At 42.1% G+C, this 17,983-nt stretch overlaps 1 protein-coding gene across 1 annotated transcript in view; it reads left to right on the top strand.

Moving 5' to 3' along the window:
- The window catches only part of scaf4a (SR-related CTD-associated factor 4a), a gene marked incomplete at its 3' end in the record, with an annotated part of 45,527 nt that overhangs the window by 3,525 nt on the left and 24,019 nt on the right, over nucleotides 1-17,983 (top strand). Inside the window, exons 2-5 of the mRNA XM_083656489.1 lie at nucleotides 5,285-5,368; nucleotides 13,229-13,273; nucleotides 13,386-13,547; nucleotides 14,360-14,504. Of these exons, the coding sequence (XP_083512615.1) occupies nucleotides 5,285-5,368; nucleotides 13,229-13,273; nucleotides 13,386-13,547; nucleotides 14,360-14,504 (436 nt within the window). The remainder of the gene's footprint in view (nucleotides 1-5,284; nucleotides 5,369-13,228; nucleotides 13,274-13,385; nucleotides 13,548-14,359; nucleotides 14,505-17,983) is intronic.

Raw genomic sequence — 17,983 nt, 5'->3', positions numbered from 1 at the left:
TTCGCCTGATCAATGTAAAAGAGGGAGCTGAGATTGGTGACATGGACGCTTTCGTGGCAAAATCCTGTGTTACATCCTGGACCTGAAGGAAGGCGAGAAACCACCAGAGGTGGACAGGGCACACCGGGCGCCTCGGCCACGTCCAGACCCCGGCCTGCCACCGAGGGCCATCTTCATCTGCCTACTCCGCTGGCCCGACCGTCAACTCATCCTCCAGGCTGCGGGGAAGAAGCCCCTCACCTGGGAGGGTACGCGCTTTTTCGTCCGGCAGGACCTCTCCGCGTTGGTGCAACAGAAACGCGCAACATACAACAGCATCATCGAGTCAATGGATATCGCTTTGGCGTACTGTACCCAGCGAGACTCGACATAACCATTGATGGACAGCGGCGGAACAAGAGCTCAAAGTGAAACTGCCGAATATCTTTTGAGTTGGACTGGTCAATAGTACTGTGAGTAACTAAAATAAAAAAATAAAAAACGGAATTCTCTCTTCTTTAGCACTCTTTCTAACTATAAATCCACTTCTGTTTTAATTTCCTCTCTTGCCCTCTTTTCACCACACCGCGGACACTGTGTGCACTGTAAAAAAAACAAAAAATACCATTAAAACACCCGCGGCTTATAGTCCGGTGCGGCTTATATAAGAAAAAAATAGTCAACTTTGAAGGTGCGGCTTATAGACCGGTGCGCCTTATAGTCCGGAATTTACGGTAAAACAATTTTTATAAGCAACCTCTCCCTCTTCATGGGATTTCATCCGCCATTCATTTTTCCATAAACCTTGCTTAAAATGCTTATAAAAATTGTTTTCCTTGCTCAAACCAAGCGATTCAACTATACTTAGAATCAGGGGAGACAATGCAACATTTCACTAACAAAAAAAAAAAAAAATTACATTTTTAATTTTTTTTACATTTTATTTTTATTTTCGAATTTCGATTAAAAGTCGACTTTGGCCAGCGAATTTCGAATAGTGTTTTTGCTAGAAATGCCCATCCCTAGTTAGTTTGTCAGTCCACAAAAAGTTCACCACGCTTTAGTGTAGAGATGCACCGATCCACTTTTTTTCAGTTCCCATCCGATTCCGATATCCGAATTTGGATATCTGCCGATATCGATATTATTCTGATATCATCGCTATTTTTTCTTGACTATACAGTACAGACAAAAAATTGGCCTTCTTTCATAACATTAGTTGTTAGGTACCGGGTTCATAATATCCCACAATAACAATTGGGTCATTGGATATTTCCAAAGCAATTTGAATTGATTCGTGAAAAGCAATAAATATACATTTATTTGCCAAGATATGTCTTGTGTGTCTTTATTTTTACTGAAATGTTTTGTGCAAATGAGTACAACCATGACTGTGTTGCTATGTATGTGAGGCTATTGGCATTAACGTTACAATACTGCTATGATTTGATGCTGACATCAGAGAGGGCGAGAGAGAGAGAGAGAGCAAACGCTAACAGCCAGGGCAACACGGACAGCTTCACAGTAATCCCTTTAGCCTTCATGTTGTCTGCTGGAAGTTTGTTCTGCTTCTGGAATGTTTCTCCAAACACCAAAAAGCAAGACAGCAACGTATAATGTTTGCAAAGCTGTCGTTCTGAGTAGAGGTCGACCGATATTGCTTTTTCAATGGCCGATGCCGATGCCGATCTTTAGAGAGCAGGGCGGCCGATGGCCGATATATAATGCCGATTATTTTAGTTTTTTTCATTCGATAAAATACGATTAAAATAAACTCCTCAAAAAAAGTTCGGAAACGTTATTTTCGCTCAATTATTTCTCCCCTTTAATAATACCAATTGGTATTGTATTTTATATCGTTGGAAAGCCTGATTAGTCACCTTTACAACGGGGTACAACTTGTAAGGATTGTGCATTCGTGGAATGAGAAACACACAGCTAAACGTGTGGGTAGCGCCCCCAAAAAATGTGCCAAAATCTCCTGCAATATTCTTCTGTTGGTATTTTTTTTAAATAAATCTAGTAGCCTAGATTTCCATTATCCATTCATGCACATTGAAAATCGAATATAACATTATAGCCTACTGTAGGCCTACATCTAATATAAGATGTTATCTTAGCCAATAGCCAGTACAGTAACATGTTTCTGATTATTCTTTTTATTAAATAGAAAAATACATTGGGTTATGCGGTATAGATTTCAGTAGTGACTGGTAGGCTATAGTGAGAGAGCAGTATGTCAGAGAATTCATTCATGCACTGTTATATACATTAACAATAATAATAATAATGTAACTGTTTAGATTTGCTGTCATTTGATGGGAGAAGTGTGTTTGCAAAAGATGATGGTGAGGTGAGTGAGGAAACCATTACAGTAGGCTCATGAGTGCATGAGAAGACTCACATTCCTAGCTTTCAAAGCTCGATAGCCTATATACTCTCACTAACTCTTATACGTTTACTGTCTGTAACGATATGATTGCAGCCAGGGGGGATGCATGTAGCCTACTGTGAAACGCTCGGGTTGATAAGAATGACAACATAACGTAGACGCAAGCCAGTCCAATCGTCCGTCTGCGACGAGTCAATCCAACATTATTTACAGCAGGTTGCATGAGCTCAAAACGTTTTCACGCATTAAATAACAACTGTCCCAAGACATGTTTTCGTATGTTACGTTTGTATGAACGTTTGACAGGCTCGGGTAGACTGTATAGGAGGAATGCTACGCTATCTCATTAAACAGTAAACACACATGCAAGCACGCACGCACACACACACGGAGCTATTTAGCCTACTACTAGGAAGCTGTTCCTTCAGCAAAACACTGTTGACAAGTAGCGTTAACGCTAGCTTTTGGACTCCCCCTTGTTGAATCTCTAACCCACATTAATGCAACCTGCTGTAAACGAATGACTCGTCGCTTGAACTGGCTTGCGTCTGGTTGTTTCAGTTTCTAATGACATGCGTCCCCCCGCAAATTGCGGACCGCAATCAATGTTAACGTTACAGACAGTAAACTTATAAGAGTGAGTGAGAGTATATGTTGAGCTTTGAAAGCTAGGAGTGTGAATCTTACCATAGTTTTCTTAGTTTAAGATCTAGCAAGCATGTATCAGAGTAAGTGAGGACTCCCAACTCCTTCTTTGAACAGACCGACCGCAGCTATCCCAAAGCCAAGGAAGGGGGAGGGGTGAAAGGGGAGGGGTGAGCAGCCACACTGTAAATACTTGTAAACCGGCCTTTCTCCGTGGAGTTTAACACTACAATGTTAGTTTCTTCCAGATAGGAACTCCCGCTAAATAATAATAATAACAATAACAATAATAAATATAGCCGCAAGCGGCGATGGGCGGGGTTCAAGCCTTGCGCAGATGACAAACCTTCTGATTCTGACTAGGACATCCTCCTTGATATATCTGCCAAGTTTCGCGATCATTGGACAAACAGGTGTGGAGTTACAGCCTTTTTTATGTTAAGCCACGCCCATTTCTGGCGTTTATGGCGCCCCCTTTTGGTGGAATTGCACCAAATTTGACACACATGGTCTGGGATGGTCTCCGAAGACCTCCTGCAAGTTTCGTGAAGATTCCTTAATCGGTCATGAAGTTATGACAATTTAGCTGTGAGGCCACGCCCCTCTCAACTTTAACGATCAATATCTCCAAAACTAAAGTAGCTTTCAAAAATCCACCAATCACGATTGTAGAGCTTGCTCCATAGATGCTTCCTGGCGATGGTGGTGCAAATCGGTCCAACGGTCTAGGAGGAGATGTCAAAAATGTGTTTTCCAAACTTTTCCAAATATCTCAAAAACTTTCCAGGCGGACATTGAGGGTCCTTATGGCAAATTTGTAGAGCAGGTCCACCTGAACATCTGGAAAAAAAAAGTTTGAAAATCGGACCAACGGCGTGGAAGTTATGGCCTTTAACGTAAAACCGTCGATTATAGCGCCACCTTCAGGCCGATTCGAAAAATCTTTCTTGAGCAGCTACCAGCCAACAATATCTGTCATTGGGCCAAATGTCAGGTCTCTACCATTTACCAACTCACGGGAATTTGCGTCGGGGCAGATGAACAATAATAACGAGAATAATAATAAACCGGGTGAAAAACAATAGGGTTTCAGCCCCTTCAGGGCTTGAACCCCTAATAATAATAATAATAATAATAATAATAATAATAATAACAATAATTGTAATAAAAAATCGGCCTTGTGAGCAAGGCAGAGGGCGATGACGATTAATTAAAAATGCCAATAATCGGCCCCAATTAATCGGCCGGCCGATTAATCGGTCGACCTCTAGTTCTGAGGGGCGGACGCTCCGTTGTGTTGTCTGAAAACCAGCAGCCAAAGAGACAGACAACACAAGCCGAAAGGAGACACTCGAGGAGTGACTCCGGGATGCAGAGTAAACTTCCGGCGGTCAACACGAAGGCTAAATGGATTAGTGAGAAGTTGTCCGTGTATCTACTATTTCATATCTCCACGCCACGGGCATATTACGTTAGCCCAGTGGGCTCAGCTGAGCTCTGTGTACAGCCAGACACAGTGCTGCAGCCGGCCTGGCTGCTACTAGCTACAGGCTAGCGATCTGCAACTGTGGAATGGATTTTTTGGAGACTGGAACAGAGGCGTGCCTCATGTTACTTGGGCTCATTCAGCGCGAGCGCGAGCCATGTAAAAACTGGATCGGGCAGCACATGGCACGTGGATCGGCAAAATCAGATCCATGAATTACGTCAGTATCGGCACCCGATATCGGATCGGTCCCATCCCTAATTTAGCAGGCACAGTTTCCACCCCAGGAGGCTGAAATTTGCCGTAGAGGTCGTGTGTGTGTGTGTGTGTGTGTGAGTGAGTGAGTGTGAAGGAAGGTTTGTGTTTGTGTTCATGCCAATTGGCTAAAAAGGGGAGGGGGAGGCAAGTTTCACAATGGAGTGGATGACATCACACTCTGACATCACATATCTGGTGGCAGCTATTGCGAGTTGTGCTCGTTTCTCTAAAGTGTTAATGTGATTGTACAAAACGTCGAGTTCTGCTAGTTTTGTTCTAGCCCCCCACTGTGTGTGGGTGTGTGTGTGTGTGTGTGTGTTTGTGTGCGTGTGCTAGTGCCACCAAAGCATTCGGTTCAAGCTGGTCATGTGAATGTGTTGCTCTTGAATATGGATAAGAGGTTGGAAACAAACCAGATAGAGAAGACTGCCATCAACTCATTCAAATCTGCCAAATCTAATGTCTGCTCTCTCTCCCCTCACCTCTTGACTGTCCATCTCACTCTTTTTTTCCTTTCTCTGTAGTTATTCTCATTGATGGACTCCAAGCCGCCCATCTCTCGGGCGAAGATGATCTCCATCACCAAATCAGCCATAAAAGCTATGAAAGTAAGAATGACTTGTTTGTTATACCTTTGTGTCAAGGGGCAGTTCATCACATATACTTTTCAACTAGGGCTGGGTATTGGCAAGCACCTCACGATACGATGCGATACGTATCACGATACATGGGTCACGATACGATTGTATCACGATACATTGCGATACAATACATATTGCGATATATTGCAATACTCTACATAATTTACTGAACATTTTAAAATCGAGCTAAAATACAACACGCTGTGTACCACGCAGGTAGTGTAATAATATGTACCGGTACATCACTTTATATTGATAACTGAGTGGTGAGAAAAAACTACTGAGTGTTGAGTGTGTTACTGAACGCACTGAAATAAAAAGTATTCTTATTGTGTCACTGAACACACGGATGTGCAAAAAATCGATATGGCGATATATCACGATATCTTTCTGAAATATCGATACAGTATTGCAGAAGAAAGGATTGCGATATATTGCCGTATCGATTTTATTGCACAGCCCTATTTTCAACTGGGGACAATCTTTTTGATGTTTGATTTTATTGATGTGATCAGTTTGTTTAGAGTTTATTCTAGAGACAGAGCGATGTATCGGCACCAATATTTGGCGTTAAACGTCATATCGGTATCGGCTTCAATGTTTGCCGATATGCGCCATTATGATTTTTTTTTTACTGGATATAATAACGTGCTTGGGTCGATCAGAGCAGGCTCTGGCATTCATCGTTTACAATACTCTCAACTAGGGATGCACACAATTAATCGAAGCTCGATTACTCGCTCGTTAAGGATTTACTCGAGCATATGAAAATTTACGCAAACAAAACAAAGCAACGTGCGTTCACTGTGACCTCTCGAATGCCATTTTCAAGCTTGTTAACGCCATATCTCAGGAATGTCTTGATGGAATTTCTTCGAATTTGCCTCAAACGTCCACTTGGACTCAAGGATGAACTGATTACATTTTGGTGGTCAAAGTTCAAGGTCATTGTGACCTCACACACCCAATTTCCAAGCTCTGGAACGCAACATCTCAGAAGCGCCTTGACGTAATTTCTTCCAATTTGCCTCAAATGGCGATTTGGACTCAAAAATGAACTAATGGCGGAGGCATAAGTCCGCGTTGCGGTCGTTCTAGTTGAGGAAAAAACGCATTTGGTATGGTTTGGAAAATTTATTTTTAATTACAATTACTCGATTGATTGCTCGTTAACTCATTCTCTGCCAGGGTCATTTCGGTCTGTGTGCTCCCAGTGCCAGGATTTTGAGCATATTTCCTGATCTTCCAGGACCCACAGAATATTCTGTGCTAGGAATAAAATTACACAACATATCTCACAATAAAGCAGAGACTCTCTTCTTACCCCTTGTAAAAAACTGAAACTCTCCCATGTTTCCTTGTTTAGTTACAAGCAGTGGAAGTTAGCTTGTTTTCACTAAAAATGCCCTCCTTCGGACAGAAATATGAGAAAAAGAGGTTTTTAGTGAAGGACACCGTTTCAAGCAGAACTCTCTTTTGAGCCTTTTATTTTTTGCCTCAGTGACACATCAGACATATACAGTATTTGTTTTCCCAAATAAATAAATAAAAAATAAGAGAATGTATTTTACAGTTGCCATGTGGATTTTTAGCTTAGCTTGATAAAAGCATAAACAAATGGAACGAACCCTTATGTGGTCACACTCACACACTCTCTCTCTCTCTCTCTCTCTCATACACACACACACACACACACACACACACACACACAGGAATAACGAGTGCTGTAACGTTACCTGCTGTCACGTTACCTCTCATAACTAACGTTAGCACAGAAGATCACACAATAGCTACGTTAGTGCTGTAAACTTTGAAATGTTTATGTGACACATGTTTTGCCTTGGTTGCTGGGGACGGGTGTGTGACGCGGTTTGACGCGTTTGACGTATCCATGTGATTCCCCCTCCCTTGAGTGTGGCAGAGCTCTCCAGAGGGAGAGCTGGCAAGAGGAAACGTGAAGCGAGTCATGCCGGCGGCATAAGTTATAAACAATGCGTGACAATTATACTCGAATGTTGTGTGTGTGATCATTTCATCTCAAACGCGATACAAAAAATAGGCTACTTTTTACCATCGTCATCGCTCTCTCCAAGTGGCACCCATTTCTCCTCCTCCGATTCATCTGTGTCTGTGAAGGGGAGCCTAGTCGCCATGGCGCTCCGTCGTGGAGCAATAACAAAAACGCTGGCGTCTTCCTCGCCATCGTCGCCAGCCGAGAACTCTGGATCGGACTCTGTTTCGACCACAGGCTCCAACCATAAATACTAAACTAGCGGGTTCCTTTTATCAGTTTGACTTGAAACAATGTCACAGGCTGGGAAAGTGTCTGATGTAATGTAAACAGCCAAAACATGAAAGTACGTCCGAGTACGTCTTTGGCACAGAACGCCATTGTTAAAAGTACGTCCGGGTACGTCTTTGGCAGAGAATGAGTTAACGTTACCAATGATCAATTTCGGAATTTGTGGAAAATGTGCATCCCTACTCTCGACATTGCAGCACAGCTCTGTTAAGCCAGCTATAGTTTGTCATACAGTCTAAACATGCTCAAAAACCATCAGAAACCAGTGCTCTCACCCTGTAACGTTACTTTGAGGAGTACGACAGCACCGAGGTAGGATGAAAGCAGACTATCTTCACATGCAGCAATGTATCCTCAGATGTAAATAACTGAACCAAAAGTCTGTTTACAAATGCATCTAGTCCTTTTAGCAAGCGATACGTCCACGCTCCTCCATGGCCGTAAGTAGCTATGAGGACGGGGAGGTCCGGACCTCCCCTAATATTTAAGAGAAAAAAATAAAACAATCTGCATGGAAAATAATGAAAAACACGGGATCGCTTTTATTTTGAAACGAAAGGCAGGTCAGGCAGGAAGTCATCTGATGCCGCGTCCGCGGTAACTTGATTCCGAGAGAGCAGCAGCATGGTGGTGAGTGATGACTGTCTGTCTGCCTGGCGAGATAATTGAGGGTGAGCGAGCTGCGAGACAGTGAGCGAGTGAACGACAGACAGTGAGTGACACTGACAGATTTTTTAGCAACAACCAAGAAAGTAAGTGTCTAGTCTGTCTCTTAAGTAATGTTACCTGTGTGACACGTTGGGATGCTACTGGCTAATCATGCATGATGCCAATTGCCAAGCTCCCGAAGTCAGGTATGCAGGTGGCTATATGCATGGTTTCAGTTTCATGACCCAATAAGTAACAAAAAGAGGTGGTGTAAAGTTAACACGTTGACTGCCACTGACGTATTAATACGTCGTTTTTTTTTTTTGACGGTGCTACGTGGATCAATGCCCCCCGCGTCTCCTATGGAGATATTGGAAGTATTGAATGTGTATAATCTATTTTACCGACCAGCTAGGTGGCGACGGTCCTCTCCCGACAGAGAGAAAGTCAACCAAAAGCAGCCGCCTCCCGCGGCTGCTTCCTCCATTCTCAAGGAAATGGCTTGGCGATTTTACAGTCAGAAACGAACGAGCCTCATTCTCATACTGTAGGCGGGGACGCTTTCGCGCTGCTGCGGTGGGGGGTTCCAGAAATGGACTGTGTGGGCAGCATAAAGCCTAGAGTCGCACGGGGCTTCATCGGGGCTCTCAAACCCAAGAGACGAGTGAGACCTATCCACACTCGCTGCCAGGGAGGGAGGCTGCTCAAACTCCCAGCAGCAGAGCACTCGCTTGTGACAAACGCAGGCTGAAAGCCACTAGACACGCCCACGGAGGGAGGAGTTGAAGGAGAGGGCGTTCGGAACTATATTGTTTGGATGTCTGATCTCTCACTGATGCCAAAAATAAATGGTTAAAGTGACTGTTCTGCCTGTTTGATTGAATTTCACAAAACTGCGATTATCTCAGCTTTCACTCTCAGACGCTAAAACCATGCTGTACTCAACGGCTAATATCTACATAACTACTAACTCTACAAACTAACTCTTTTAGACAGAGAAAGCACACATTCTATTAGTACTTTTGTGAACTTTGTGTTGACAAACTCCAAGCAGAAAAGAATCCTCGGCTCTTGTAAAATGAGCCAGAATCCTCAAAAAAACGGCTTGGCAAAAGCTACCTACAGCAAAAAAAAAACGGCTGGCAGTCAATGTGTTAAAAACAACATAATATACTTTATTTTATTTTTCAATCGTTCCTATCAGGAATAAATAAATGTCCCTCTGTATGTTTTTTTTTATTATCGATGATGACTTTGTGTGTTGTGTACGGCTTTGGTTGTGTACCTGTGTTTGTAGGTGTCATTTTGATATGAATTTGGCTAAAACAGTTTGTGTTTGTTAGTTACAATTATGTTGACAGGAGAGCTGAGCAGGTGGTGACATGAAAGAGAATATACTGAATAATGACATCACAACAGTATAATCCTAATGTTGATTTAAAATGATATATTAATCTAAATATGGCTAAAAAAGGGGAAAAAAACCCCTAAAATCTTTTTCCCTAGAATCCGCCTCCCTTTGCTGGACCTCCCCTATTTCGGAACCCTGGTTACGGCCCTGCGCTCCTCCAAACTGCAAATGTCCCACTGCATACGTCCACGGTGCTCTGATTTAAAACTGCAAAATGTCCGACTGAATCCAGTTACCCTGTTCAAATAGTTTCCAATGCTGTCCATATTAATAAGCCATGTGCTTCGGCTGCCTAATGTTTTCTTTCACTCCATGATGATACGTTACGCAGCGTAGGTTAACTGCAGCTCTTCACAGGTTTGGTCAACTATTTACGGGCAAACATAGTGCATACCGTAACCGAGCATCTTTGGGTTCGCCTATTAACTTGTAACTTCATAATAAAACAACAAAAGAGATGAGAATCAGATGACACCGCCCGTAGCTTATAGCTTAGCCTAGGTAGGAATGGCTTCCACAATATTCTCAGAATGAAGCAACGTAAACAGCCGAAAGGTACTGGGAGAGCTAAAGTTGGCGTCACTTCCAGCTTCATGCGCCGCATGCACACCCAAGAGATTTCATCCGCCATTTATTTTCCCACCCACCTTATTTCTAGCTGCCATGATGCCTTACGTGAAATATGGCCGCTATCTTCTGGTGTAATCCTCCCAGCCCCCTTCCTCCGTTACGTTGCTGACACGGACACAACACAGCCCGTCTGTAAACAACGTTTCAAAGCTGCAGGCGAAGGGAGCCAATCACGTCCAGCTTGGCCAAACATCTCGCCGATAAATATCCGACTTGTTCAAAGAGCAACAGGTTAGCGGATGTGATAGAATAAGTCGTCAAACAAGTGTTATTTCATTGTGACAAGCAACTTTTTTGAAATGCGCTGAGTACTCTGCCAACAAGTAACATTAACCAGCTGCAACAATCAGTCACGTTCTAGACCGGACCTTGTACCCATAATCATTTTACAGCGGGGCATTCAAAAATAAGGTGGATAGACATTTCGAAAAATGCTTATAAAATTGTTTTACTTAGTCAAACCAAACGATTCAGCTATATTTAGAAACAGGAGAGACAATAGAACATTTAAACTCTGACCAAAACTAGAAAAAAAAACTGATTTTAGTTTTGGTCTGAGTGAAATGTTCTATGGTCTCTCCTGTTTCTAAATATAGCTGAATCGCTTGGTTTCACAAAGTAAAATTATTTGTATAAGCATTTTACGAAATGTCTATGGGAAAATAAATGGCGAAAAGATGAAATCTCTTGGTGCGTATGCCTAAACCGGAAGTGAATACCTGAGCATGGCAACACCGAAGGGACACACAGAGCCTCACAGACTACATAGGTTCATAGACTGTAACATAGGCTACAGAGTAAATACAGTGTTACAATACAAACTGTCAGTATATAGACCCCTTATACGCCTACGTCACAATGACAACAAGCAGCGTCAGATGCGCAAGACGGAGGCAGAAAGACAGACTCCGCGCAGCCCTGTCAAGTAGTTTCCCAGTGGCCCGAAAACTATTCGAGCAAGACATGTCTTCGTGTTGTACAGTGGGATGCCAGAATCGGAAAGCTATTGTAGCAGAGTATTCGGGTCCGCCTATTCACACTTGGTTAATAAAATAATAAACGATAGAGCCAGGCTGTAACGTTATAACAAGCTTCTCCCCAAATATCCTGTTCTACGCAACTCGAGGGAACATACACAGCCTCACACACACGCAATAGAACACAACACAACACTGAACAGTCTGTTACACTATCAACAAAGCAAGGACTAAAGTTTTACCGAATCCCGTCAACTCATACTGTTTTTAATGCTAACCGTAGGTGTCTTTGGTTGCAAGCCGAAAGAGGAAATCGTTAAAAATGCCCGACTTTGCAGTGCTCGCTTATTTCATATCAGGTAAGCTGTAGTAGGCTGCTAGTAACAGCCACATCGCTCGGTTAGTTAACAACCAAGTAACGTTAAATAATGTCATTATTGAGTTGAACTGATTGGAACGAGGACATCATTAAAAATGCCCGACTTTGTAGTGCTCTTCATAATCAGGTAAGCTGCCTGAAACTGTAGGCTGCTCAGCCACATCACTCGGTTAGAACGACCAAGTAACGTTACATAATGTCATTATTGAGTTGTGTGCATTATCAACATAACAATATAACTTTGCAAGTTACAGAATAATTATCTACGCTATCCCCAGTTATAAAGGAATGCACGATATGTATTGCTGGCCACTAGGCTTGGCCAATTGACAGCGCCAGTGCGTATGGGTCTGTAAGACATATCCCATTAAACAACGTTAATTTTGATGCATAACATTGCTTATCACTAGGCGATAAGCTGTGGTAGTAAGCCGAGAAGTGCATTTTAAAACTAAAATCTAACTGTGTGTCGCAGATGGGCACAGAGCAGTCCTGACAGCGGGGCTTTTACACAGTTCTCAGTCTCTGTCAATGCTGGCCTCATGGCTTTTTGCCTACACGATGTGCGCGCAGCTCCAATGTTGACAGCTGTATAAGGGGTCTATACTATCAGTATATGAAAAGTAGCCTAATTAAGGACAAATGGCTTTTAATAATGTCACAATAAAATGCTGATGATGATTTTATGATTATGTTTGTTTATTTGCACATAGATACATAACATACAGTAATCATTTAAAAAAAATTGCTCATTGTGCAGGAGAGGTTGGAAGCCAAAAATGGCTTATAAAGGTACCTCCCCCATATCAATTTCAACAGATATATTTTAAAAAGGAAAAAAAGAAAAAGAAAGAACAGAAAAAATATTAAATGATAGTACGGTTTATAGACTAAACAATAAAATTAACAAAATCTAGAATTATCAAGGAAATTATACAACAAGTTAGTCAGGTGAGGAGTCATATTTTGCCAGAGAAGCAGACATGATTATATTTTGGCAAAAGCTGTCTCTGTCTGTCTGTCTGTCTGTCTGTCTGTCTGTCTGTCTGTCTGTCTGTCTTTCTGTCTGTCTGTCTGTCTGTCTGTCTGTCTACCTGCCTGCCTGTCTGTCTGATGTTTATTTAGCATTTTTTTGTATTCTTTATTTTCTCAGTGTTCATTTCTATAATCCATTGACAATGTTTAATAATTTTAACTATTCTTTAATAGTCATTTGTTTAAGAAAGCAGCCTTCTGTATTGTTACTGTACCTTTGCATAGTCATATCTGTGCACAATCCACATAGAAAAAGGTCTGTTTTCATTCCAGCTCAAAAATTCACTATATCGGCCGCCATATCAATTATCAGTGGTTTTCCCCCCTCTCTAAAATTGGTAATTGGTATCAGTCACAAAAAAACCTTATCAGTCGATCTCTAGTTTATTCCATGTATGAATAAGCCTGCTTGCTTAAATGCTCACCTGCCTCTTCTCTTCCTCAGCTATACAAGCATGTCGTCCAGATTGTTGAAAAGTTTGTCAAAAAGGTGAGCAGCAGCCTCTTAATTCCTTTGTCAGCCCATTTCTCCTCACAAATCCCCTAACAGTTGCACTTGCACGCTCTGAGTATAATATGCTTTCCTGCTCCTCTCTCTCCAGTGTAAGCCTGAGTACAAGGTGGCAGGCCTGTACGTGGTGGACTCCATCGTTAGACAGTCCAGACACCAGTTCGGTATAGACAAGGACGTGTTCGGCCCAAGGTTCACCAAAAACATTACTGGAACCTTTGAGAACCTCTGCCTCTGCCCCATGGAGGATAAGGTAAGAATAAAGTGTCCATGCAGACCACGTGATGATGTATTTGGCATGATTTATTAGGCATGGGCATTTCTAGCAAAAACACTACCGTAGTCGCAATTCGCTGGGCCAAAGTCGACTTTTCGTTGAAATTCGAAATTATTTTTATAAGCATTTTACGCCAGGTCTATGGTAAAATGAATGGCGGATGAAATCCGATGGACAGGGAGAGGGGGTGACTTTGCCACGCTTATTGTCATTAGGCAGCCAGACCTACGTTAGCCGTTAGCAATGTTAGCATTAGCGTAGCGCCGAGATGGCCATGGAACAGTAGACAGAATATCAGCTTTTCTTCATGCAATAACAAGCCTTGAAACCTTTTCCTTGTGGCTGAGTGTTGCTGTAATATAGACAGTTGAAGACTATAAACGGAGCAGTTTATGGTAACTGAGCACCGGTGAGCAGCCAGGGTGCTGCTCACTGGTGCTACTACTGTCAGAGCTGTGCTGCTCCAGTGCGCACTGTAGACACATAGACAAACGGTGTCATTCTTAAAGAGACAGGCGCGGGTAAAAAATAAAATGTATATAAAAAATAAAAAAAAGATTTTCGACTTTCAATAATAAACGTCGATCTTAATAATAAAAACGATTATTCGAAAATTTGAAATTCGTTGCCCGTCCCTATGATTTATGTTGTTGACTGTACTGTTGTCGTAACAAATACTGCCAATGTTTGCTTTGAAGTATTTGCCCCTTCTGATGCCAATAGTGATCTTACCTAAATCACGCCCTGTTGCCCCCTTCTTCTACCTCCTTGCCCCTCTTCCTGTGCAGAGTAAGATAGTGCGTGTGTTGAACCTCTGGCAGAAAAATGGGGTGTTCAAGATTGAGGTAATCCAGCCTCTCCTGGACATGGCAGCTGCTGGCTGCAGTAGTGCTGCTGCAGCAGCATACGCAAGTGCAGACGAGCCTGAGCCAGGTAACTCGATGTGTGTGTGTGTGTGTGTGTGTGTGTGTGTGTGTGTGTGTGTGTGTGTGTTTTTGTACACAAGAGGCAATGCTGATAACTGTCATGTCCATTTAAATGGAGTTTTACAGTACAGCATAACAATACACATTTGTTCAACTTCCCCCTATAAACTCTTTGAAGACAAGTTGATAAATGATGCTACCTAAAACCTACACCTGCTGTACTGTTAAACTAGCAACGAGCTCTGACTGATTGCATTAATACATTTGTTGTTGCATTCACAAATGATATTTGTAGTTGGTTAAGAAATTTTGAAGGTTTTAAGTACAAAACAATTGACGACAAAGCACACTCACCCCTCAGTTATGGTGCTGAATCCCCCTAAATGTGCAAGGAAATACTACAGGACAGCTGCTGCAATGAGTTAATTAGGGCTGGGAATCACCAGATGCCCACGATACGATACTAAAACGATACTTGAGTCACGATACGATAGTATTGCGATATCGCCGATATTGCCATATATTGAATGTTGCGATATTTCTATATATTGTCTAACTCCTTTTCCTACCTTTTCCTTGACCTCACCGGAAGTAAAACATGCAGTGTTTTTTTGTTTTGTTTTGGCCCCACAGCTTCTCTGGACTCAATACGCCACTGCAGGCGCGGACTGCAACATCGGGCACTTCGGGCAGATGCCCGGTGGTCTGGCATGGCATGGCCTGCACGCATTTTTTTTTTTTTTTTTTTTTTTATATCGATACAATATCGTCAAGCAAAATATCGCGATACTATGGTATATCGATTTTTCCCCCCACCCCTAGAGTTAATGAATGTATACTGTATGTGTTGAGGCACAGACGTTTGGGGCGAGATGCCCTTCTTCAATACACACCAAGTCCATCAAACTTCAGGGATATCAATCTGTCCATTTAGGAAGCACAAGTGATTATGAATCAGTTTCACCTGCTTTGGTGCAAATTAAAGTGAGAACAGGTGCGAATGGCGAAGGTCAAAGCAAGACAACCCCCCAAAACAGGGAATGGTTTTGCATGTGGTGGCCACAGACCATTGCTCCTCTCCTTATCCTTCCTGACTGATTCTTCTCGAGTTTTGTGTTCTGCTAGTGTCCTTCTATGGTAGCATGAGGTGGTACCTGCAGCCCAATCGGGTTGCACAGGTAATCCAGCTGGGTATTGGTTAAAATTTCAAGAATCGATTAGATTCCGATTCACAAGGTTCCGAATCGATTAATCCCTATTCGATTCGATTCCGATTCGATTAATTTCAATATCGATTTGGTTAGTGATACTAAAACATGTTTTTTGAGCTGTAACCTGAATTACATGACTGTCTACGGTAGTTATGTAACACAGGGGTTCCCAACCTTTTTTGCGCCAAGGACCGGTAGATACATGGGGGGGAAAAGTTGCGGACCGGTTGTCAATTTGAATGGTTTTAGTTACACATAGGGCTGGGCGATATGACGATATATTTCGTCTGGACGATAGAAAATGTATTTCGTATGATATGATGCTCTATCGTTTATATCGTGTTGCAAATCACACTCTTTACGGCAATATTGTCCGGCATTTGGATGACGCTGTGCTTTCTTCATTCCGTTTTCTTTTTGACTCACGTCCACAGTCCACACACGCACCACGCTGTGTTAAGTCCGCGTTTGATCCATATTTGCGTGTGTCCTAACGTTAAACCTGGCAAAACATCTCCTCTCATCATCCCAAGGAAATCCCTTGAGGGCTGACAAGAAAACGTCTATCGTTAGCTTTAGCTTTTAGCTTTCCCTGTGTGAGTTGTGTTGGTTAACGTTGTTGTTCTTCTTCTACCGTTTTATTCTTCTTCTACTGAACATGTAGGTATTTTGACGTTGACTAAAGAAATACTGCCGCCTAGTGTCAGCTTTTAGATATGATTCCAAATTAGTGCTTAAATCAAACACATCAAATGCTAGTGTCCTCTTTGAAAATCGAACTGGTGGCGTGGTTCAGTTTGTGTTTCATTCTACTGCCCTGCAACTAATTATTATTATTTGTTTTGTAAAGAATAGCCATGCTTATCTGTATTCTGAATGCATGTATCCTTTGTGAGGTTTGACAACATTTTAACTGGTTCAACTGCTACATAAATAAATGGCCATGTGGTCATTTTATATAAACTATAAATAGAATTTACAGAAAATATGCTATATCGTGATATATATCGGTATCGGGATATGAAATGACTTATATCGGGATATGAGATTTTGGTCATATCGCCCAGCCCTAGTTACACATATATTTACTCACCAGGTAAGGGTAAATAACAGCCTTTTCATCTGTCAATAAAGACGCTTTCACAATTATGCACAGTGATTTGATTTCAGCCTATATAATTTCTAAAAGTAGTAATGATCAAACATTTCCATTTATGTAGCCTACAGTATTTATGTTTTTGTTTCAACTTCAGAAAAAACATAAATAAACGTCAACTTGAAACTATGTTTCAACTACCACACAGCCTATAATATTATAGCCTATGTTTATTTTATTTTTTTTATTTTTTTTACTTTTAACACATTCACTGCCAACAGTTTTTTTTTTACTGTAGGTAGCTTCTGCCAAGTTTTTTTTTTGAGGATTCTGGCTCATCTTTCAAGAGCCGAGGATTCTTTTCTGTTAGGATTTTGTGAACACAAAATATCTCAAAAGAACTAATAGAATGTGTGCTTTCTCTGTCTAAAAGAGTTAGTTTGTAGAGTTAGTAGTTATGTAGGCATTAGCAGTTGAATACAGCATGGTTTCAGCGTCTGAAAATGAAAGGTGAGAAAAATGCCTTTTTGTGAAATTCGATAGAACAGTCACTTTAACCATTTATTTTTGGCATCAGTAAGACGTCAGACATCTAAACAATAGTTTTGAACAGTAATTTCCTCCATAACAGCAGGAAACCCCCCTCTCCTTCAAACTCCTCCCTCCGTTTGTGTTCTCCTCCTCCCTCCGTGGCTGCAGCGGGCGGGTGTGTCACAAGCGACTTTCTGCTGTCTGTGCTGCCTGGCTGCCCCTCGTCGGGCGAGTCTGGATGGGCTCGCTCGTTTCTTGGGTTTTCGGTTGAGAGCTTTGATGAAGCTTTTGCGATTCTGGGCTTTATGCTGCGTGTTTCAAAGTGTGTTCCACCCAGTCTATTTTTGGAACCCCCCACCGTTGTGCGCCAGCGCGAAAGCGTTTTCGCCAAACCATTCTACAGTATGAGAATGGTTTCCTCACGCTTTTCCCTGCAGTTTTGGCTCGCTTTCTCTAGTCTGGAGAGCACTGTCGCCACTTAATGGGTCGGTGGAATGGGTTGTACACGTTCGGTGGCTCCCATATTTTTATAGGAGACGTAGGGGGCTTGGATCCACGTCCCACCGTCAAAATTTTTTTTTTTTTTTTGACGAGTTAACTCGTCGACGGCAGTCAACGGTTGGTTTCTGTTTGACGAGTTAACTCGTC

The sequence above is a fragment of the Poromitra crassiceps genome (genome assembly GCF_964638095.1).
Source record: "Poromitra crassiceps genome assembly, chromosome: 1".
Classification (NCBI taxonomy): Eukaryota; Metazoa; Chordata; class Actinopteri; order Beryciformes; family Melamphaidae; genus Poromitra; species Poromitra crassiceps.
The sequence above is the reverse complement of the archived record's forward strand: the minus strand, read 5'-3'. Positions and strand labels throughout refer to the sequence as shown.